Source organism: Cupressus sempervirens, chromosome 1 (genome assembly GCF_028749045.1).
Source record: "Cupressus sempervirens isolate cs-2001-9-10 chromosome 1, ASM2874904v1, whole genome shotgun sequence".
Taxonomy (NCBI): Eukaryota; Viridiplantae; Streptophyta; class Pinopsida; order Cupressales; family Cupressaceae; genus Cupressus; species Cupressus sempervirens.
The window spans coordinates 524,721,797-524,735,237 of NC_143118.1; the positions used below are offsets into that span (position 1 = coordinate 524,721,797).

General features: G+C 36.7%; 1 protein-coding gene across 2 annotated transcripts in view; it reads left to right on the forward strand.

The window, feature by feature from the left end:
• Window positions 1-740: 740 nt before the first annotated feature.
• LOC149578526 (type 2 DNA topoisomerase 6 subunit B-like) overlaps window positions 741-13,441 on the forward strand; it is a 125,213-nt gene continuing 112,512 nt past the window's right edge. Inside the window, exons 1-7 of one of the 2 annotated variants that reach the window (XM_089829642.1) lie at window positions 741-1,062; window positions 1,145-1,262; window positions 1,347-1,454; window positions 1,763-1,789; window positions 3,598-3,694; window positions 3,889-3,964; window positions 4,170-4,190. In XM_089829642.1, coding sequence (XP_089685768.1) covers window positions 1,030-1,062; window positions 1,145-1,262; window positions 1,347-1,454; window positions 1,763-1,789; window positions 3,598-3,694; window positions 3,889-3,964; window positions 4,170-4,190 — 480 coding nt within the window. In that variant the 5' untranslated portion in view covers window positions 741-1,029. Of the gene's footprint in view, window positions 1,067-1,144; window positions 1,263-1,346; window positions 1,455-1,762; window positions 1,790-3,597; window positions 3,695-3,888; window positions 3,965-4,169; window positions 4,191-13,441 lie in introns of both variants that reach the window. The other variant, XM_089829649.1, reaches the window with a different exon arrangement.

Below are 13,441 nucleotides of genomic sequence, written 5' to 3' on the forward strand. Positions count from 1 at the left end.
TAGTTGCTTTTGACAAAACTATAATATGATTCCTTTTTACAACTACCTCCTCTTTTGTACTTGTTTACACCTTTATATCCTCAAGTATTGCTTTTAATTCACAAATAAATAGCCCATAACCTATTTCATCTCCATTGATATAATGAAAGTATGGGAAAAATGATTTCTAGGGTCTAATGGAGTCTCCCCTTTAATTGCCTAGACAAGGTCTTGCATGTCTTTTTGTTGAGACTATTGTTCGGGGTCCATTTTAGTGCCTCTACGATTTTTGCTTACATGTTTTCCTTTGGCAAATTTTGTATGGTAAACCTTTGAGCCTTTATTAAAGAGTGCCTTTTCCTAGTATGAGATGGCTAAGCATGTTTTATGTGTTTTGGCAACCCACAAATTTCACAACCCCAATTTGCAGTTTTGAAAAGATAGGTTGAAAGAGAAACCAAAAAGCTTAAGTAATTGTGCCAAAAAATAAAAAAGATGATGTATTGAAGATCTATTTTTGCATATGATCAATTAGAGCGACAAAGCTAGTAAGTTTGTAAAACCAAATATTAAATTGTTAGAGTCACCATCATTAGCAACCCTATTGCTGAAAAGCCTCACCCTAACACTTTCATCACTGACATTGAAACCCTTGCCATTGCTACTCTTAGAAAAACTTGTAACCCACGTATCATACATAAAGTACCACTTTTTAAATTTCAATGAAGCTATCAAAAGTCCCAAAATAACTTCCAAATGGCACCCCAAATATTAAGTACCATTTAAAAAGAATAAATTTCCACAATAAATTTCATATATTTCGGGTTCATCTCCATCGAAATATTTGGAGCCTGGTCGAGCGCGCCATCGCCCGCCATTTAGCAGAGAGCAGTTACTTGGAAAATTCTGTCCTCAGTAACCTGCTAAGGCCAAAGAAATTTCCCCTTTATTCACCTATATTAGGAAATCCGAAGGAAATTTCTTACGTTGTTAGAATTTATGAAATTCTTATGACAGGCAAATAAGTATCTGTACCTGAAAGCTTCATCTATGCAAACAGAAATGGACAATGTCTGTAGGGCTGTAAGTAAGCTCTCTCCTAATGAAAACAAAAATAATGTCACAATTTTTCAAGTTTCAATCAATTCACCAGTTTGTTATGCAGTTGCTTTCAAGTGCAATCCACAGATGTCGAGCAACTGAGAGACTCTGCCGGATCACAATCGCAATCAAACATCACGGCACCACTGAAAATTTCAGTCCCACAACTTTTCAGATATCCAGTAAGCACCGTCTTATTGTAGTACGAACATTATTAATTGTGTTAATGCAATTGCTGACTGAATTTGTGAATTGATATGAAACAGTCTCAGATACAGGGCGGGGAATTAATCTCCCGGAATTTTTACTTTCTTACAGCAATGCCAATTCACACCGTGCAAATGGCGTCTATTTCAGTTCACCGATATGCTGGGGTGAAGTTGACTGCCATCTTAGTTTCCCTATAAATTCTTAGTTACAACCTGACTTTCTAATTATCTCTCTCTTCCTCTGTGTTGTTTTCGTCCAACGTATTTTTTTATTAATGAAACATAATAAGCATGGAAATTTCAGTTTATGAATTGTGCACACGTTTGAGATCACACTTGTGATTCACCTTCAGGATAGTGAGATAAAATAGATTACCAAAGAGTGATCCAAAAAGTTTGATGAAATTTAGATGTATATTGTTTTTTCCAAATCCTTTTAACTCTATCACCGATATACGTTTCTGCAATGGCAGATGGCGAACTAATAATCACAACCACAGGTAATGAAAAACCTTCTTCTCAGATTATATAGTTTCCACTTCGAGACATAAGAGGAGCAGGTATGTATGTTTCACATTATGTAACACTGTTTGGTGCTTCCCCGCTAAAATATAGTAGGGTTCGGGGTCATAGACATTCTATAGAGTTATATTTATATACATACTTCATCCTGCATATCATACAAATTATGGACCTTATTAATAAACTTATTGCGTGGCCCCACTGCTTTTGGACCTCACTATTCCTTATTTGCAGGCGTTGTTTTGCGATGGTTATTCGAATAATATTTAGCTATACAAAGATAAACAGTTTCTCACAATTTTTATCAGATAATTTGGGAGATAGTCTGTTGAAGACGAATTGATATAAAAGATTTTAATGACATCCGTTTTACCAATAAGCCGTGGGACTAAGAGCTGTAATAAGGATGTTACATGCTAATACATCAACTTGACGCAAGAGCCAGTCCTATTACAATTAACAAAATTTTCAAAAATTTTCATGTCAAACCTTCTACTCTGGACCCTGCTATAAAGCTTGCCGTTTCATTTGGCCTCACCTCCTCAATAAAAAAGGTTGTCTATTTTCAGGTTTTCTTTATATCTGATATGGATGCCACTATAGGTTGCACACTCCATGATTTAGTATCGTTTTGTCTCCATCACCCCCTTGTTGCACTCACACTAATTGTTCTCGGTCCACACTCCTTAGGTGTTGTCTACCTGTCAGTCTTGCACCTAAGATAATGGGAGTTGTTATCTAATTAAAGCATCAACAAATACACCTTCCACTTGATTCTGCTTCTATGTAGGTCTTTTTGTCATGTTCTGAGGTGGAATTTAACTCTTCATACAATATGCTTTCTTTTGCACAATTTGCTTTGTTCACATGGCTTTCTTGATTTGTCTCCCACATACTTATCAGTGTTTGGAAAATTTTGCATGACAATGTCTCATTTACTCATCTACTTTTTGTTTTGATTCTTCCGTTCTCTTAGTGAAAAAGCTCAAAAACTCTCTATGTGTTCTCTTATATATTTACAATTAGAATAAGATCATTCTACATATAACTGTACCATTACTACATGGCAAGTTGAATGCCTCATCTCCCGCCCCACACTAACTTTGTTATCCACTCTTTGAGCTTATCCATCTATAACCCAAATAGAGTGAAAGATAGTTGACAAAACTTGTTTGACATCAATGTCACTTCCAAAGCATTCGGAGATTCTCCACTTTTTTTCTGATTTTGGCCGACCTGTTCATAAAGCCTATGAACTATCACTCTATATGCATCTGGAACTTGGAGTCTCTTCATTTAACTCCGTAGTTTGTCTCTAGATATCATGTCTGATGCATTTTAAAAACCAGCAAAGCAACAGAAAGCTTCTTTTCCTTGGACATCGCATACTTCTTAATCAAGTACCCAAATCTTCTTTTTGCTGGACATCACATACTTTTTCAATCAAGTATCCAAACCTTATTTTCCCTGGACATCCCATACTTTTTCAATCATGTACCCAAGAGTGATGTAATGGTCACTGTGGAATGCTTCAGCCTGAAGCCTGGCACCTATTTGCCTCTTTTCCCTCTTTTGCTGTCCAGCTACTAATTCTGTGTTCTACTATGCTCCTGAATAGCTTTTCTTTTGCCTGTCCTCTTGCTCTTTTTCTTCAGTAAATGAAATACATTTAACTTAATGATGACTTATGACAAAGTTTGAGAAAATGCAGTTGCAGCAATTAATAAAATACATTTGTTTTAATTATCAATGAAATTGCAAACAAAATGTGGTGTGCTGTATGAAGACATGGAAAAGACTGAAGTCGAGCACTTCCGGCTGAACTGGGGAGATAGCAGGGTAGTGCAGTTGGGTACATCTTCAAAGGGCACAAGTACTTTCAGGTAAGTCTCAACTATTTGGCTTCATTTAGACCATTTTCATGTTACACGATCTGTTCATTCTTTGTTGCATTGGCATTGTATTTTTTGAAGACAAGGGTTCCTGGAACAATCAAAATAAATTTATAAAATAGGAGGCAAGAACATTTGACTGTCCCCGTCCAGCTAATTCTCTTTTGAATGTTGGTATGTTTTAGTGGCACAGAGTCATCCTTTTCAATTCAAGGGAATCTTGAAGAATTTATTATATACATAAAGGATTTATGTCAGAAGGTACTTTTATTTACATCTGTCATATGTTATTTTTGTAGAACATGAAATATGAAGTCTAAAAAAGAAGAAGAAAAGTTAAAGAATTTCAGGATTAACATTACTGGCTTATGAAAAAGGCCTTGTTTGCCATGACCATTAATAGCTGTAGTACAAATTGATCATTTCAGTAACAGCTTTTTGATTTGTGAAAATTTCTCTGATGCAGATAGCCATCTTGCAGATCCCGGTAAGATATTCAGCTGGCATTGATCTTTTTTCTTTTCTTAGCAATTTTTTTGTGTAGTCCCTTTTATTTCTTACATGGAAAATTAGAAATAGTTTGAACCCTTAGTAGTTATTTAATTTCTTATAATTATTGCTGGATCAAAATATTTAACTCGATGGATTTTTCATATTGCTTATGTCATGTCACTCATTTCATACTGCAAATGATGGATACATTCTTCTCATCATGGCTGTGGATCAGTTTTCATAAATATATGTTTGGGTTTTTAAAATTTTCTTAGAACAATCTTGGTTGTAAGCTCTGAATAATTTCGTGTAAGAAGATGCTTGTATCTCTTAGCTTTAAACCATACTATCGTTTAATTTTGGGCGATAAATTATGTCATACAAGACATTTAGGGTTGATGTAAAAGGCTTACATTGGATTGGACCAACTAAAAATTCATTAAGATTTCTATTTGTTAATCTTAAGAAGTTACATTGCTCATAATGCTGCTATTTCATAGAATGATGATAGAACTTTCTAGAATGCCAGTTTAGCATTTGTTGGAGGTACTGTTTATGAGTAAAATGGGACAAAACTAAATGTATACATGTCATGAGATAAATTTCTATAGTTCATTTGTGACATTAAATATATAAATCTCTATAACACCAATAAACTTGTGGCCAATGTGGAAGCATGATCCATAAGCAAAAGTATAGCCAATGTTAAAGCAAAACCCATGAACAGATAAGCAAGCGATCCATATCCCAACACAAAAAGTCTAAGCATATAATGCTTAGTACTCTTAAGTCCAACGAAATCATAAATGGTTATTTATAGTGAAAGCTTTGAACCAATGAAAATGTAAAAGTTCAAATAATCATTAATAGTGTTCCCAAAGGTGAAGCAAGAAAGAGAAATACATTAGTTACTAGTGGCAAGCACTCTAGGGGGTGGAGGATCATGATATAAATCTCTGTTTCCCAACTACTTTTTTGCTCCTCAATAAAATTTCAATCTCATGTTGTAGTTTCTTCTTCTTCCTTACCATCTTCCAGCTAAATTTTCACTTACAAAAGATTTTGAATCCATGTGAGGATAAATTATCGTAGAGCTAAGGTGGTACCCAATTGTCATAAAGAGCATAATGCTTCAAGGGCTTGTTATTTCTTGGGATTTGTTAGGTTATTATTGACAATAAATCTAAGAGGTTGATACCAAGTTGTCTGAGCCTTGGGTTCTCATTGTGAAGACCGAGTGCAAATCTCTAAAGTAATATCAAAGGTGGATTTCTAATGGTGATTATTGGTCTTACATTACTTTGCTTCTAGTATGAATCTCTATGTTGTTTTGATTAAGGCAAATGCTTTTGACTGGAGTTGGAATATATGGGATGGGCCTGAACCCAAATAGACATCAGTCAACGAGTTGGAATATATGGGATGGGCCCGAACCCAAATAGACATCAGTCAACGAGACAAGCAAAACGTGACTCACAAGAAGAGAGACAAAAGCCAATTGAGACCAAGGGGCTTTGACAGGAGCTTTGAACTAGAAGATTCTTTTGGTAAGAACCTGTGATATCCCACTATTTTTAATCAACAAACAAAATATAAATAAAGGGCAAGGGAAATAAAACATTCCTTGTCTTGTATATAGTTCTGCATCTGCATACTAGTTCGTCAACTTCATCACACAAAGCACCTCACTCATATGTCCGTAAATGCATTCCATTCATAATATACCATCACATACTCATGGATACATACATGCTTATGCATACATACATATGCATACATAAGCACATTAATGGCATTATATCCAGCTCAACGTCATTGATATACATTCATGCTACAATGTTCATGAGTACATAATTGAACATTCTATCATGTATGTCTGCAGCAAATGATCACATATATCTTTTGAGAATAGCATAATTGTCCATGACCAAGTGTCACTGCCAGTCTATGGATAATCACAATAATAATTTATGATTACTATGATTAATCTAATGATTACTTGTAATAATCGTGAATCATTATTATGAGTAATGTGAGTATCCAATGATGGTTACTTATCCTCCATTCATACTTGGTTGTTATATTCATTACAAATGATTATTCCCAAAATTGTATTGTTATTGTTTATCATATGGCAGTTCATGATAGCCGATCAATCATATTTTTTTACCATTCATTATGGTGGTAAATATTAGCAAAGGTTGGCAGTGGTTCAACGTGCCTCTTTGTGCTTATAATTATTAAAGCAGATTGGCTAAGAGAGACATATATGAGATTTGATATTATAAAACAATATTCCCTTGTGGATTCCTCTCATGCAGAGCTTTTGGTTGCTATCACAATCTTTCATGTAAAGTGCAAGCATTAATATAGCAGATCAGAGATGACAATATATACAAACCATATTCATATTTGATATATCAGAGACTGCTCCAAAACAGCAGATTGCGCAACTCATATTGAAGGACATCAGAGACGACATTATGCCAATTGACCACCCTGTAATTGCAACATATATCACATTGTTTATCAGAGATGGCTCTCGTGGTATGTGCATATTCCATATTTCTAAATCAGAGACAATATAAATTGTTTGAAATGCCAAGTATAAACTGCAGTCATAACATTGATCGATCCATTGTACTCCATTGTGGTATTGGAATTATAGTTGTATATATGTTTATGATTTACATCTTCATTTCACAATTCATTGTTTATTGCATACTATTATTGCATCACAATACATTGTTCACTTCCAATGTCATTACACCTCCACATTACATCCATACTTGCTTTATAACTCATTAGTACATTTTAACTATTTTAGCTTTTGGAATTACCAGTCATATGTACATTTCATTGATCCACATTCATAATTCAATAGCCTTAGTCTTATAATTGCATTAGTTCATGTAGTGCCCAATAAACATAAAAAAAGGGACATTACAGAGCCCAAATTTCAACAAAGACCTTTGAAGAGGAGTAGGACGAGAGTGGAAAGTTCCTCAATCCATTGTAGGATAAAACAGAGTTGGAGGAGTTGCTAGTGTATGTTTTATGACACAAACAACATCGAATGAAAAACCAGGAGGACTCTTTTGAACAAAATCTTCTAATTTGCTAAACAGATGAACTGTGTGATCACAAAGACAACTCTAAGGATCCAAATGCGTGTGATTTTGTTGTTTAGGATAGACTTCTATGGTAGGATGATTTTCTGAAAACATCCTAGTGGACTTATGTAGTTCTTCAAGATAGGGTCTGAGAAATCTTGTCGAGTCTTGAATCTACCGACCATGCTCTCATACAATCTCATAATGGTCATTAGTAGAATCTCTGGAATCCCAATGTCTCTAAGTCTTTGGAAAAGAGTTGTACGAGGGACAGAAACAAATGCTTTGCAAAAGTCCACAAAGCAACAATTGACTTTCATAGAGCAGTTCCAAGCCTCCTCAATAATAGCCCCTAGAGTCAAAATGTGGTCCATGGTCTGAAAGTCTGTTCAAAAACCAGTCTACCCCCTTGGATGACAATGATGTTGATCAAGCTCCCTAGAAAGAATAGTTTGTAGCCTGGTGGCCTAAAGTTTGGTGAAAGTGTGCCGGCCCAGCCTCGTGGGTCGAATGGATAATATGCCACGACAAAGAAGAGGGGAAATAGCCACCCTATTGAAGAGCACTTTGGGGAAGGAGCGCAAAACTATTGTCTTGAGCTTGAAGAGTTCCGCTTGGAACCTTTCCTCATTCACTGTCTTGCTACTGTTCATGGATTTGACCACCAAACAGATGTTGGAGAAGGTGAAGAGATAGCAACAGGGTGGACAGGTGAGGTGGAGGGGGGTCTGGCCAAGGATGTAGTAGAGAGTGGAGATGTGCAAGAACAAAGAGTTGACATTTAGGGTGGAAGGAGGGGTGGTGGGTGAAAAGGGTGTGGTAGAAAAGCTTGGGGGATTGCAGGAGTGAAGTGCAAAGGGATCTACACTATATTGTAAAGAACAACCGTTTCTTATGGCAAAGAAAGTAGCAATAAGAGAGCTCTAGTTGGGTGAACAAGGAGGAATAGGTGGAGAAGGCAAAGTGAACCGAGCGATGGAAGGACTTCCAGTCCTCAACAATCCACTAGTTCATAGGGAAAGTGCTCTTGCGTTTGGGGATACATGATAAGGTGGTGGTGTGGTTGGGGAAGGAGAGGAGGGTGGACTGCCAAAGTGCATCAGTGAGGTGGTCAAACATGGTAGAGGCGTACCCGATATCGGTGAAAGGATCCTGGGGGAGGAGCCATCTAAGGTGGAGGGCAAAGAGGTCTTGGTCACCATCAACAAGGGAAAAAAGATGCAGGTGGGGGGATGCTCTAAGGAATGGTAAGGTTGAGGAGGGCATGATCGGCCAAGGGGAGGTAGAATATGGTGAAGCGGCTCATGGAGGGAATGAAGGAGGCATAAGAGAGGGCGTAATCCAAAACACAAGCCCTCCAATGAGGCCAACAATTGAATAAGTTGGAATGAGGAAAGCAGGAGAGCCCATTCAAAATCACCAAGTCCAAGGATTCACACAATTGGAGTAGATGGTGACCGTATCTCGTAAGGGGTCCACTAGTGTCCTTTGAAGAGCGTTGTGAGCCCAGGGTGTCTGGATTCAATTTAGAAGTACAAATTGAATCTTTCATCCTATAGTGGAGGGCGGTTTGGTGGTCTTTGGTCCGCACATTGAAGTCCCCCAAAATGATAATGTCATACATGGCTGAAAACTTGGCAATGCAATCATGTAAATCCCCATAGGGGTCACGCTCCTCTGTATTGTATATAGCATAAGACGAGGAGGTCAATAGAAAGTGGCAAACCACAATGAAGAAGTCCCTAGAATGTTTATTCATATGATCGAATACATATCCATAGAAATATGGCTTTGTCAGAGTAAACCATAGAAGTCACGTCTAGGAGGTTGTCTCTGACCAAACTAGCGACCTGACTCGAGCTCTTGATCTCATCTTTGAAAGTAGACAATCACTAGAATCTGGTGACACCTAGAAGAAGACTGACAGGGCTGTTGTGAGTCTTGGTAACCAATAAGATGTTAACAAAACCTATAGCATCCTAAAAAAGGCTTGGCATGGACCATAAAGAACCATTGTCGTTCCAACAGTTGACATGTACGAAGCTGTTGTGAGGCTCCCTCATGCCTAATTGCTTCTGCGATTGTTATTTGGCCTTGGAGGTCAATCTCAATTTCCATCCAGCGGGGAAGGAATAGCGAATAACAATCTTGATAACAACTCACTTCTTGTTATGCCTAGCCTTTTCAACAAGGTTTTGAGAGTGCTTCGACTTTGCCACCTATGATTTAGTGAGCCTCGTCAAAGAAAATCTTAGTGGGAAGAGGGAAAAGCTTCCTCCTCACCCTAAGAACCTGAAGACAATCAATCAATGAAAGGAATCTAAGAAAAAGGACGTTGTCATGGCCAACTTAATGAGAAAATAGTAATATGTATGTCACCTAATGTAAATTGTGAAGTGGGATATGATGTTACATTAGAATGGAAAATATTGTTAATTCAACTTGATCACTTAAACGAGTTTTTGAGTATGGGGCTCGTGGTATGGGAGATAATTGAGGAATGCACTCTCAATAAGAAAATAAAAAATGATAAGCAAAGTTATATCTATTTGATTAATGTCGTTGATTAAGAACTAAATGAATGTGTTAGTAGCATTTAGAGTGGTTGTCTTAAATGATTTTGAAGAAATGAATAGCCTAGGATCATGTGTTGGAACTTTAAAACGAATATAATGGATGATATGTTACATTACTCATAATGCATTTAATTGTTAAAAGATGAGGGATTAGTAATGAGTTAGATGTTGCTTCTAGTAGCAACGCTGGGATATCCTAAGATGACTTTGTTTAAGCAAAGGTTTATTATTACATTCATGAAATGTTTTTTTAGGAAAAACATTGTTGCTTTCGCTTTCAACTTGTGTACTTTGTGAATGAATGAGATAATAATGTCAACAATGCAATTGTCTTTACAAATTTTGCATAAGTTTAATTTTTTTTTATTGTATCTATTTTGGACTTAAATTAGTCTTTCCTCTTGGGTTCCCTAGTGAGGTGTTACAAATTCAGGGATGCCAAAAAGTAAAAGGGAGAGAGCATGACCAAATGAGTATTCTGATGCCACAGAGGTATTCAAAGGGCCAAGGTACAAAGATTGATATTCCTTGAGGTCAATACTGGCAACTCCTAGTTAGGAAAAGTTTTTTTTTGCTTTTTTCATGTTTTGGAAGTTTCTTTTTTTGAAATGGCCAACCCAAGATCTTGCTTTTTGGTCATTTTTTTTTCTTTTTCGAAATTTCTATTTTTAGAAGTTATATGTTCGGAAGGCCAAAAGTCGTGAAATTGCCCAATTGTAAAATTCTTGTTTTCAACTTCAAGTTTGTTTGAAATTTCATCAAAACCATGAAAAGTGGTGAAGAATTCTGGATTTCAGAGTGAGGAAAAGCATTCAAAGTTATGAAAATTCTTGGAAAATCTTTGTTCTAGTATTAAATTTCTCTTGGAAAAGTCAAGAAAAAGCTGCAAAAAAGAACATTGATGGAAGCATGCTGATAACTATATTTTGGCTAAGTTATTTTTTTTAGGATCTTCCAAAATCCAAAATCTTTCTAGAGATTTGAAACCACTCTCAAACATCATAACAATATTATTTATAAAATATAACTTGAAGTATACTTAAATGTTATATTATATGAATATTTTGCTGTCAAAGACAGAGAAGTTTCTCAAAGTGTGTTCACCAAAGTAACGAGAATCAGAATCGGTAAGGCCAAATCGAATCGTGAATCGGCTATGAATCGGCAAATTTAAAAAAACCCTTTAAATTTAGAGATTTTAACAATTTAAAACTTATTACATGCACTCTTTATTGAATATAACTTAAACACACTATAACATCATCAAATACAAGTTAACATACATAAACATGGAACATAAATGATAAATCCATCACATGCATAACTATGTAAAATGTAAATTGTAGGCTGTAGATGAAGTAAATAGAAATCATATGATCATAATGATTCAAATCCTAGAATGTATGTAAGATGAAGATCCATAAGACATCAAATCATAAATGTATGTAAGAATCTAAGATTAAGATCCATGAAACGTATGTCTATCAGTATCAATATCTGTAAACAAAATGAAAAAACAAGGCTCCAGCTCAAGCCTCATCATCATCCTCAAGCTTGGTCGCAACCTCACCCTCAGCTTCTGAGTATCTAGTCTGCCTACTAGAAAGGTGTCTAAGGTAGGTCCTAGAGGACCGTGGAGCCATATCCTCCGCATGTAAGATGGGCTCACAAACAATATCGCTACGACCTATGTTTGTGCGTGCGCGTGTGCATCTACCAGTGCCTGCACATGCTCTAGCTGCCTCCTCTGCCATGGCCACAGCCTCAGCTTCTATATCCACTTGGTCAACCCACTCACGGTCTTCTTCAGTGAAGATTGGATCCACACCCTCTGTGCCCCACTCTAATTCTAGATCAATCTCCTCCAGATTGATCGGAGAGGAGTCAGCGCCCAAAATCTGTCCGATCCTAAGATAAAGGTTGTAATGAACAAAGACAAGATCATTCAACTTTTGCACAATCAACCTATTTCTCCTCTTCGAGTGGATGTGCTCGAACATGGACCAACTGCGCTCACATCCAAAAGTGTTGCTTGGCTGACTCAGAATACGGATGACAATTTTTTGAAGTTTTGGAGTTGCGGGCCCAAACATTTGTCACCATCTATCTGAAATAAGGAAAAACAAAAACAATTAGTCTCATTTACGACTTTAAAATTACATAATCAACAATTAAAATTTAAAATGCACAATTTATAAGTCATAAACTTTAGATTCATGAGTATATTATTTAATTTTTACCTGGCTATATTGTTGTTTGAGCATTATGGCCATCTTGCCAGAGAAAAGTGGCCCTTCTTTATTATTAAATTTGTCGAGCTCAATGATTGTAGCTGTGCTATCCTCATTACTACACAACCTCTGGATCACTGTATATAAGCCAGTGAGAACCTCCTCATTCGCCTTGAAGTTAGGACGGAAATGAAATGCCGGATTCAAAAAGTAAGCTGCTAGATGGATGGGTCGATGGAGCTGATTTTGCCATCTCCTATCAATGATATCCCAAATAGGGGCATACTTCTCCTGCACTCCTGCATACTGGGCTCTAATGGTCTCCTTGGCCCTATCCATGCCCTCATATATGTAGCCCATAGAGGGCTTCTCCATATCAGCAGTTTGTAGGAGAGATACAAGGGGCTTAGTGGCCTGCATATAAAGTAAAACGAAAATTAGAGTGAAAACTTAATATAAAATAATATAACTTAAAGTAAAGCTAAATCATTAAACAATTAAATATTAAATATTAAATACTAAATAGTAAATTGTAAAGTACTAAATGTTAAATTGCAATAAATTTACCTTAAGGATTTCTTTAGTAGGTTTCCAAAAACCATCATCATCAAATATGCAATTCACCACATCTACCCCTGCAGTGGTCGTAGCATAGGAAGATGAAATCCACTCCCGCCCAACAAACATGCTCTTTAAATCGTCCCTTGATGTCAACAAGGACTGCAGTGTGATGAAATTCGAGGCAAACCCCGTGATGCCTAGACGAGCTAACTCATTGCCTCCTGTGTACTTCCTCATTGTGTTAAGGACAAATGAATGATTATAAATAAACTTGCATATATTTTATGCCCTTTCGACACATGACTTGACCCACTCAAGCTTGCCAATTTCCTCCAACATGAGGTCAATGCGGTGTGCCGCACAAGGTGGAATTTTCTACAAGAAGAAAGAGTAAAGGAAGACAAGAAGAAAATTTGATCATGGAAGAAGATGGTGTCTATGGTGAAAGAGACTTATCTTCCTGAAGGCTATGCAGTACAGTTACACCAGAAGAGGTAGAATCTCAAACAGAGAGATGGATATCTGCACTTATACAGAGGAATTCAAAAAATTGAGTCTAAGATCAAAATTTGCAGAATCAGAGACTGTCAAGGTATCAAGATACCTAAATGGTCTAAGAATGAACATACAAGAGGAGTTGCAACTATTGAGTCCCAACACAATAGCTAAGTGTTATCAACTAGCTTTGAAAGTGGAAGAGAAGATTAAGAGAAGACAAGAGAATGGTAGCAGAAGTAGAGGAAGACAATCATTCAGAGGAAGAGG